General features: G+C 43.4%; 1 protein-coding gene across 1 annotated transcript; it reads left to right on the forward strand.

Moving 5' to 3' along the window:
- Positions 1 to 2,462: 2,462 nt before the first annotated feature.
- On the forward strand, positions 2,463 to 8,550 carry LOC137888127 (nicotinamide/nicotinic acid mononucleotide adenylyltransferase 3-like). The gene is made up of 5 exons (XM_068731447.1): positions 2,463 to 2,508; positions 3,294 to 3,443; positions 5,068 to 5,251; positions 6,551 to 6,612; positions 7,863 to 8,550. Exons 2-5 carry the CDS (start codon positions 3,332 to 3,334, stop codon positions 8,267 to 8,269), a joined length of 765 nt encoding a protein of 254 aa, XP_068587548.1. The 5' UTR covers positions 2,463 to 2,508; positions 3,294 to 3,331; the 3' UTR covers positions 8,270 to 8,550.
- The last annotated feature ends 1,310 nt before the right edge of the window (positions 8,551 to 9,860 follow it).

Raw genomic sequence — 9,860 nt, forward strand, 5'->3', positions numbered from 1 at the left:
AGTTAAGAGGATAACAAAGACAGAACAGACAAATACACACACACACACACATGCAGACAAACACATGCAGGACCACATTAACATGCGCACACAATCCCTAACACACATACACACACACACACACATACACACACACACACACACACACACACACACACACACACACACATTGGCTGTTTCCATGGGTAGTGTCAGCTAAGTTGCAGCAGAGCAGTGACGGAAGAAAAGATTGTCCTTCTGCCGAAGCCATCAGCTCAGCCATCATTCAGGACAGGTGACAGAAGGAGATATTCACCGGGGCATCACTGCTTGTTCTGCTTTTGACAGAAGTACACATCTTACGCTCAACATTTCACACAGGTGTCTAGGCTCTCTCCGCCTTTTTGACTTTCCACTTTTTCCAGCATCCGTATTCCCGAGCGAGTCCAAAAAAAACCCGATTCCGACTAATGAGTTACTCAACAGGTTATATCTGCTAAATTGTTAATTACAAAATAGATGATTAATACTCACTCCTAAGAACTTTAATTTTGCCAAAAAATTCAAAAAGGTCCAGATTGAGAAAATCTTCTCGTGCAAAGGTCCGGAACATTACAATAATATCTAACTTGCGCTATTTAGTGCCAAATATATATATATATATATATATATATATATATATATATATATATATATATATTCAAGAAGTCTAGTAGTAGTAACGTCTCTGTGTAGTCAACAACTGTTAAATAAAATAAATAAAGTACAAAAAAATAATTGCATCTTAAGAGGAAATGGTGCATAGTTACAAAATCTTTTCCCCTCAGGTTGGTAGCAGACCACCTCAAGGTGTCACTCAGAGAGAACCAGGACATTCTGATGTAGCATTTCAAAATAAAAGCCCTTCAAAATCGCATGCATGAGCTAACTTCAAATCACATTCATGAGACAATTTGTCTAATTTCAGATTAGATTTTAGAGGAAACGGTGCATAGTTACGAAATGATTTCACTTCAGGTTGATAGCAGATCACCTCAAGGTTTCACTCAGAAAGAACCAGGACATTCTGATGTAGCATTTCAAAATTAAAGCTCTTAATAATCGTCACGGTCTCTGAACATATGAGACATACTGGGTTTAAACTGTCCGTGGGAAGAATGAACCTATAAGAGTCTGTTCATTCTTAGGTTAAAGACTCTGGTCTCTCTGGTCTCTCTGGTCTCTCTGACCACTTCTCTCTCTTTGGAGAACTTCATGTGAATCAACTTCTCTGACTCACGTATTTATTCTTCTGCCCTTCGTTCTCTTTCCTCGTCTCAGCCCCGTGTGTGTAAATTACTCACTCGAGTCAGGAAACGTGTCAGAATACCCATATTTGATTGACTGAGCTGCATCATGTGATGTGATGTACAACGCATGTAATTGGTCGGTTTGTTTCCTGGCCCACTGACCGAGTGCCGTAAAGGCTAGAAAAGCTGCGCCGGTTAAAATATAGGCGCTCCGTCAAAATGTAATAATTCTCAATTATCTATCGGTTTTAGGTCCAGGGTCCGGATACAACGGCGTCTGGGTTCTGGATCCGGACCGCGGTCCGCCTATTAGTGACCCCTGATCTAGGCGCTCTTCTCCTGTCTATCTGCACTAACTCTGGTGCGACATCACATATTATTGGGTGAGACCAACTCCTCTCTGGTGGTATGAAGGTAGTTGTGGATTTGAACTGATACAGACTGAGCAGTAAAATCAATAACAAGTTTTAGCCCAAGAAATATGACAGTATTTGACTTCACATAGACAAAACGAGGCATACATTATTTTTTTTGCAACTTAAAGTCTTAAGGAATAAATTAATGCTATGCTGCATAACCGGTGTGCACACGTGTGCAATTCTTGCAGCCATAACTGTATTCACTGGGCAGTTTACTGTATTTTCTAGTGAAGTATACCAATGGTCTGTGAAATGAAATAGCACTTACTTGAACCGTCACATTCGTTCAACGTTATCCATGTCCCTCTGTGACAAAGAAGAGTTATTGGGAAAGCCAATTGCCGTGCAACCATTGTCAGACAGTCAATTAGTGTTCAACAAAGCTGCTCCTTTCCATCTGACAAGCAGTTAGCGACAATGGAGGGAAAGGTTACCAGGAGCACATACAGCTGTTTGATGTTGCACTGCTGTAAAGGTCAGCTTATATGATTACATAAGGTTTCTTATGAGAAGACGGAGACACAAGAACGTATTGAAGTTCTGTACAACGATATAATGCAGGTCGCAAATAAATAGCTAATGCGTGTCAACAATGTCGGGGTATTCACAGCGTGTAAAAGACGTGTACAGTGTATTTTCAGCACCACGGAGAGCTCCGTCACTTTGCTCAGAACACCCTTCTTCCACCAGGGGTCGCACTTCAGTCGATTTTTTTATTTTTTTTCTCTGCGGAACTATCGAGCAACAGCCTCTCAGAACAAGGAGGGGGGGGGGAGTGGAAACAGTGTGACACACTTACCTAACAGCAATGTGAAACGAAGGTAAAGCTACCATTTCTCATTCCTACCTTTAACCGTTGTGACTTTTGGTTGTGTGACCGTTACGATGTGCGACTTGTCAGCGTAAGCTATCCATTCACTTGAATGTGGGGGTGGTCGCTGTGCCCGTAGTTTGGTCTGCTAGGCTAATTAATGCTAGCGGTGTCACATCAAAGTGACACCATAGCGCGAGACTATAAAGGTTAGAAACGTTAAATACTAAGTTAACTAAAGGTGTAATAATAGACGTGGAAATCCAGCACACATACAATCTGGCGGTTACATGACGGGGCTTTGTGATGCGAATAGTATATCTAGTTGTCACACAGGAAGACATCACTATAAGAACTAGTTTTAAGGCATTATACAGTGTGAAGTAAAGTCAACCGGTTAACTTACAAAGTCGACGATTTAAGGTGAAATAATTCATCAAATGATTGCTGGATATTTGCCAGGAAGGCTGGTTTAAAAATAAACTAAATCCCAACTAATTTCCCTTCTAGCCTGTCTCACACGTCGTGAGCTGCTTCGGGATTTTAAAAAAACTTTCACCAAATGACAAATTGGCTTGATTTGGGGGGGGGGGGGGGGGGGGTGAATGCAACTGAGGCCAAATGTCACAGCGCTGCAAAATGACTTGTAGACGTGCGAGCGGAGGTTTGTGTGCACATCATCATCATCATCCTGTAGAATGTTTCTGCCAGCCTCCTTCGGTCTCCTCACCTTTCACGTCCCATCGTCCCGACTCCCCACGGTGTTAATTCCTCTTTTCTTTTTGCCCCCAAAAGGTTCTCTCTTGACAGTGGGGGGGGGGTATAAACCAAAGATGGCCAGCCGCCGTGTTCCACTAGTCTTGCTCGCCTGCGGCTCCTTTAATCCCATCACCAACCAGCACATGAGGCTGTTTGAGCTGGCCAGAGACCACATGCACAGCACAGGTCAGATCCAGACACATCAGCCGCAAAAAAAAAAAGCATTGTAATCTCTCGATTCCATAACATTCACTGATCTTAATTATTACGTCTCTTAATGAATTTGCCTGTCCGGTTGTAGACATGTAGTGAATTACTGAGGCTTCTTGTGTGTTTTATCCCACACAGTCTGTGAATAGCTGTTAGTATTTAAAACCACACTTATTCCTGACTCATTAAGAATCATAATGATTTATTATTTTGAATGTATTTATTGACACCTTCACGATAAGGTAACCTATGCCAGCTTGTTCATATACCGTATATATTACTGCTGGAAGTTCCATTACATCATGTTGTTTTTTTTTTTTTTTTAAATGATTTGGGGCACGTGACATAAGTTTGCATAATTAGTCGATGGCAAAAAAAATACAAAAAAGTGTTCTAGGACATTTTAAACGGTGAAATGACAGTACAGACACGTTTCTCTATCCTCACCGCTCGCATTGCTGTAAAGCTGAGGCCGGCGTAGCGCATAGAAACTTGTTAACTAAAACTATTTCACTAGAATCAAAACTTTATACAATAAAGTAGCCGGCTGGACCTCATGAGTCCTTCTTTTATGGCCCACAAGTTCATTGGGTCCTCACTTTCATCAGCCCTGTAACCAGCAGCAGCAGCAGCAGCAGGCAGCTGGTTACAACCAACAGGTTAAAGATGCAGATATTTGTCTCAGGAGTCGGTTCAAAAGGAGAATAAGAATAATAATTGCCAATAAAACAAGCTCTAAATGAATGCTAATTTAGCTTTGTGTCTCCCTGATGTGACAGTCGGCTGTTCTGTTGCACATTAACCGTAATAACTCTAGTAGACAATAAGAGGCCTTTGTGTTTCAGCGCGTTGGCCCTTCTGTGGCCCTAAGCTGTGTTATTTTCATGTAAGCATGTAACAACCATGTCAGCACACAGGTCCCCCTTTATTTATATATATATATATATATGTTATATATATTATAAACCCGGACCCATTCACCTCCAAAGCTGCACTGCATTAGGAGTTTGTGGCCCCGGACACAGCAACATCATTATACTGGTCCTAAGTCAGCTCTGTTCACAGTGCAGCGTTTTCAGTGGGCAGGAACCTAAATAATGCTCTTACACTCTGAGCCCTCGCCTGTAAGACGTCAGCTGACTTGTTTTCAGGGTGACCATCAGAAAAGCACTGAGAGAGTTTGTGCAACAGTTGCAAATTCATCTGTTTTAAACTTCTTCTTTTTTTTTTTTTTTTGTCATTAGCTCTGTTTTCCTCTGCGTTCCCTCATTACAGTTTGAATTTGCTTAACTCTCATTGCTTAAGGCGGTTTCTAAACCCTTTGGAATCGCTCACACAGTCAAATGAAATACTCCATGACGCGATCAAGAGCCTTCATCGCCCCGTTTATAAAAAAAAAAAAAAAAAAAAAAAAAAAAGATCAATTGTAGCAATTTGCCTTCAAACGTGAGATCTGACGAGGCGCTAATAACATTAACATCAGTATCTCAGAGATTTACTTAATCTTCTGATTTGTATTCCGTTCCTGTATCGGCTATCATGACCCAGAAAAAAAAAAAAAAAAACCCAAACTATATTAATCTCCTTCCCCTCCCTTCAGGCCGGTACCAGGTGGTGGGTGGCATCGTGTCTCCGGTGAGTGACGGCTACGGGAAGCAAGGCCTGGTGCTGGCTGAGCACCGAATTGCTATGGCAAAGCTGGCGCTCCGCAGCTCTAACTGGGTCACGGTTGACGAATGGGAGAGCCGGCAGCCAGACTGGACGGAGACTGCGGTCACCATGAGGTACAAAAAGAAGGTTTGAAGCAACATTAGAGTTAAAATTGCTTCTTTTGGAAAAAAAAAAAAAAAAGAAGGTTTTCCATGTAAGATCATGTTTTTAGCTTTTGGGCTGACACTGAGGGTACATTTTCGCGTATCGGGACCTTAATACCGGAAGGTGTCCTGCACCTTCGTTTTGTTTCCGTTGACAGAACCGATCACACCTTGTCCCGGTTCATACCCCACTCAGTAGCTGCTGTGTGTTTTCATCAGCTTTTAGTCCCCTTTTTCCTTCTCAATGAGGGTAAAAGACAAATATTTTTTTTCTTCTTTTTGCTGACATGTCCTAGTTTTCACCTCCTTCGCCGCTCCTCTTTCCCGCACTTCTTAATGCCAACTTCGACTGCTTGTTCAACCGTGCGTTGCCATGGTTCTGGTCTCCTTGGGGCCAGCCAGACTAGACTGGAACCATGTCAGGACTGGGGTTTTTTTTTTTGTTGTTGTTTTTTTTGATGAGGTGAAATCAGGGGCTACCTGCTGTTAAATTTGGGAATGGTGTCGTTGCAAAAAGGCTGTCATGGGACTATGAGTGTGAGTGAAGAGAGGCGGGCCGAGGTGATTAGAATGAGCTATGTCCAGGAGTAACTCCATACTGCAGTTTATTCTGCAGGAATATGAAATGTGTTTGTCAAAGATGGCCCAAGGAAATGAATGTCGTAAATGCTAAAAAGGATGTGCTTCATTGCACTGTATGCCATGTGTTTTATACACGACCTCGGCTTATTTGTTACACTTGTATCATTGAACTTCCTCCATTTCATTCACTCTCCTTCTTCCCCCGCTTTGCATTCCTCACAAATCCCCTCATGAGTATTTGCGCAACGCGGGTGCTGATCAAGGTATGAAGTAGCCTGTTGTTATCCAGAGGCTGTGAGCGGGGCCGCGTCACACACACACACACACACACACACACACACACACACACACACACACACATGCAGATGACCTGGAACACTTTTTAAGAAGCTTTACTTACTTACTTAGTTTCTGTGATTAATCGATATTTCTCTTTTCCTAATCCGGTTCAGTTTGATGAGGCTTTATTGGCGTGATGTTTGGATTGAAAAAAAACCAAAAAAAAAACATGTTGGCCGTGCTCATGCATGAACAGAGTAAATAATGAATTAATACAATAACTAGCTACTGGTGCCAACAGAAGAATGTATTAAGAATATAAAGACAGATATATTGTAAGTCTCTCTCTCTCTCTCTCTCTCTCTCTCTCTCTCTCTCTCTCTCTCTCTCTCGTATCTTTGGTCGCAGGTATCATTCTGGACGTATTCTGAAGGAGTTCCAGCAGAGCACAGGACCTCACGACGACTCCAGTAAGACCCTCTAACTGCTGGGATCATTCATTCACAAATGATTCCAAGTGAAGCGATTATCTCAACAACTTCATTTCATTAACTTCCATGACATTTTGTCACAGACATTCATTGTCCCCAGAGGATGAATCATTCCTTTGATTGATCCGCTGACTTTTTCTGTAGCGCCACCAGCAGGTTGAAGGTTGTCTAGTACTAAGATCTGCTAAATGACACAGCCTCAGACTCACATTGAGTCAAGTGTTAAAAAGCTAATATTAGCACGCAAACATGCTAAACTGAGGTCACAGAGCAGACCGTCATCGGGTCACAAAATGCACACGTGACATTTTTATTATCGACATGTTAACATGCTAACTTTAGCAAGTAGAGCCTTACAGGTCCACTTGCGTGACCGTTGGCTCTCTTCCATTGTTTAGCGCTCGATTCATTTTCAGCATATTACTTCATCGCGCCTTCGACAAGCCCTCCAACAACGTCGGGGTTAAGGATTTGCATCAATCCCCGCTGTTGTGCCTGTGCTTAGCACGTGCAAAGTGGTGGTGCAAAGCCTAATTGTGCTCCATGGTCCTGAGTGAATGTGGTTAAAGAGTATTAGGGATGGGTTTAACACTGTGAAGACTTTCAAACCCTCTACGGGGATGTTTGTTTGGGCCCTTCTGCTTTTACACGACACTGCATAAAGATCTACGGTCGGCTGGGAGATCTATCAAAAATTAATCGGATAAAATGTGTATTTTTGCAACAAAAAATGTAATTTTTTATTGTATGTTGAGCCTTCTAAACACCAGAACTAGTAAGTCAGTTTCAGTTTCTTTTGCCTGGTCCAGACTCAAAATGTTCACACCACTGAACGCCTCAAGTTGTTTCATTTGCTCCTCAACAATATGAGCTCTCACTCTAGGAGGCATTTCCATATTTTTGTTGTGAGTTTGCCATTTTTTTTGTTTGTAGCGTGATAGTGAATTAGCCAGTGGATTGGTCTAATGAGCGAACACTGTTTGACGTTAAGAAGAAAGGATTTAAGGCTCCGAGCTGAGGCAAGCCCGTTGTTGCTGTCATAAGGCATTTTTTTTTTAGAATTATTAATCATGGGCATTTTATATTCTCAAACTACATCATGTTGAGCTGCAGCTCTGGGCCCTCACTGCACATCAACACATCCCCTCCTCTTAATATTCAAAGATGGCTTCGTTAGTTGAGATTAAGCAGCGGTCCTGCTCACTATCTCCCTCCGCCTCTCCCCTCAGGCCCCTGTCCCCAGCTGAAGCTTCTGTGCGGAGCCGATTTCCTCGAAACCTTCAAGATCCCCGGCCTGTGGCGGGCCGACCACGTGGAGGAGGCGGTCGGGCACTTCGGCCTCGTCTGCGTCAGCCGTGGGGGGCTCGAGCCCGAGCGGGCCGTGCACGCGTCGGACACGCTCTCGCGCCACCGTCGGAACATCTTCCTCGTGAGGGAATGGGTGAGGAACGAGACGAGCGCCACGGAGGTCCGGCGGGCTCTGAGACGGGATATGAGCGTGAAATACCTGATCCCAGACTCTGTGATAGAATACATTCACCGGCACAAGCTCTACACGCGGGACAGCGAGAGGATCAACGAGGGCGCGGTGCTGAGGCCGCTCGCCAAACAGGCTGTGAAGAGCCTGGATGACTGACGGATGGATGGATGGATGGATGGATGGACTGCTGCAGCACAGCGCTGAACAGTCACTCACAGATCGGTGCTTCTCTCCAGAGACCAGAAGTTATCTTCACCTCCACTGAACTGCAGTGTGACAGAGGTTTGCACGACCTGAAAACATACAGTTTACGCATTGGGAGTGTTGCAAATACTGAGTCTCATCTTTGTGTCACAGTGTCGACGAATATTTATTTTGCTAAAAGTTTTCATCCTTTTTTGTAGTTTTTTGCACATTTCACATCATTGCAGAGTTGGATAAATGGAAATAAATATCCTGTATATTTGAAAATGAATTTCTCCGAGTGGTGTTTTTTTTCCTTGTAGCTGTCTAAATGTATGAAATAATAACCATAACCAGGATTTTTTTAGAATGAATGAGTTCAAGTCGTCGTTCAGGAGTTGACCAAATGGTATAAAATGCTGTCTAAAGGCGGGACATGCTGGTGGAGGAATACGGAAACCTTTATATGTATCTAACAATCTTAACAATCGGCCTTAACGTTAGCGCCATGTGTGTTTTGTGTGAGGAGATTGTTGGTGTTCATCCTCATCGCTAGGCTACCAGAACGCCACACATGCCCGTTTTTTGAATTGTAGAAATCTAAAGTGGATCCTCTCTTGTGAAGATCATTGTTGGAGTCCCTGCTCTGCAGCAGCCTCTCCACAGCATTCCATTGTGGATCTGTTCAGTTTCCCCCATTATCATCCACACACACACACACACACACACACACACACACACACACACACACACACACACACACACACACACACACACACACACACACACACACACACACTGTCTGTGAGCCTCTATTTATTTATTTATTTTTCCACCAAAGGATTTAAAGTAATCCTGACAGTTGCTCAGCTTCAGGAGGTGTTTTCTCACTGAGGCCAGTGGCTGGAAGCACCACTGTGACTGATACTGACTAGCAGCCTTTGAGTGTGTGTGTGTGTGTGTGTGTGTGTGTGTGTGTGTGTGTGTGTGTGTGTGTGTGTGTGTGTCCCAGTCAGTAACGGATTTAGACAGTGGGTTCGCTGCAAAAGAGAGATTATCAAATTAATTGAGTTATCTAGGCGAAACAAAAGACATGACAGTCCTGTTGTGCTACGTTTCATTTTTCCCGCCAGATCCTTTTAATTGAGCTCAGGTGATTCTGCTTTTGTACTCTGCATATTATCCACACTTTGTGGTCCACTCTTAGGGTGATTGTTGATGGCCCTGCATCATAATTACAACGTGATTAAAATTACCTCATCTTATACAACAGAACCGGGCCAAATCTGCCACTCGTGGAACTCCATATAAATGCGCCCTGTGTCAATTAATAAAGGAAGTGTATTCATCCTAATCCCGTATAGGCAGAGTAAGCACTCTCTCTGACATAAGGCTGTTCCACGTTATGTATGCATGCCAGCATTACAATATGTAGGAAAAGCGTGGGGAGGCTCGAGTGGAGTCGGCCGAGGGAGGGAAGTGAGAGGTAATCGGATTAAAGTGAATTTGGTTCAAATTGGGGGCTTTTGACAGCAGGTCCTGCACTCTAGCGCAAGTAGCCGTC

This window comes from Cebidichthys violaceus, unplaced genomic scaffold (assembly GCF_023349555.1).
Source record: "Cebidichthys violaceus isolate CVI_PGR_0920_01 unplaced genomic scaffold, fCebVio1.0.p SCAF_516, whole genome shotgun sequence".
NCBI classification, from domain to species: domain Eukaryota; kingdom Metazoa; phylum Chordata; class Actinopteri; order Perciformes; family Stichaeidae; genus Cebidichthys; species Cebidichthys violaceus.

What these genes read in the sequence shown, in the direction of transcription:
- LOC137888127 (XM_068731447.1), top strand. Translation starts at nt 3,332, where the DNA reads ATGGCCAGCCGCCGTGTTCCACTAGTCTTGCTCGCCTGCGGCTCCTTT. An exon ending in AGACCACATGCACAGCACAG is followed by an intron (nt 3,444 to 5,067) that starts GTCAGATCCAGA and finishes CCCTCCCTTCAG; the next exon opens with GCCGGTACCAGGTGGTGGGT. An exon ending in AGGACCTCACGACGACTCCA is followed by an intron (nt 6,613 to 7,862) that starts GTAAGACCCTCT and finishes CTCTCCCCTCAG; the next exon opens with GCCCCTGTCCCCAGCTGAAG.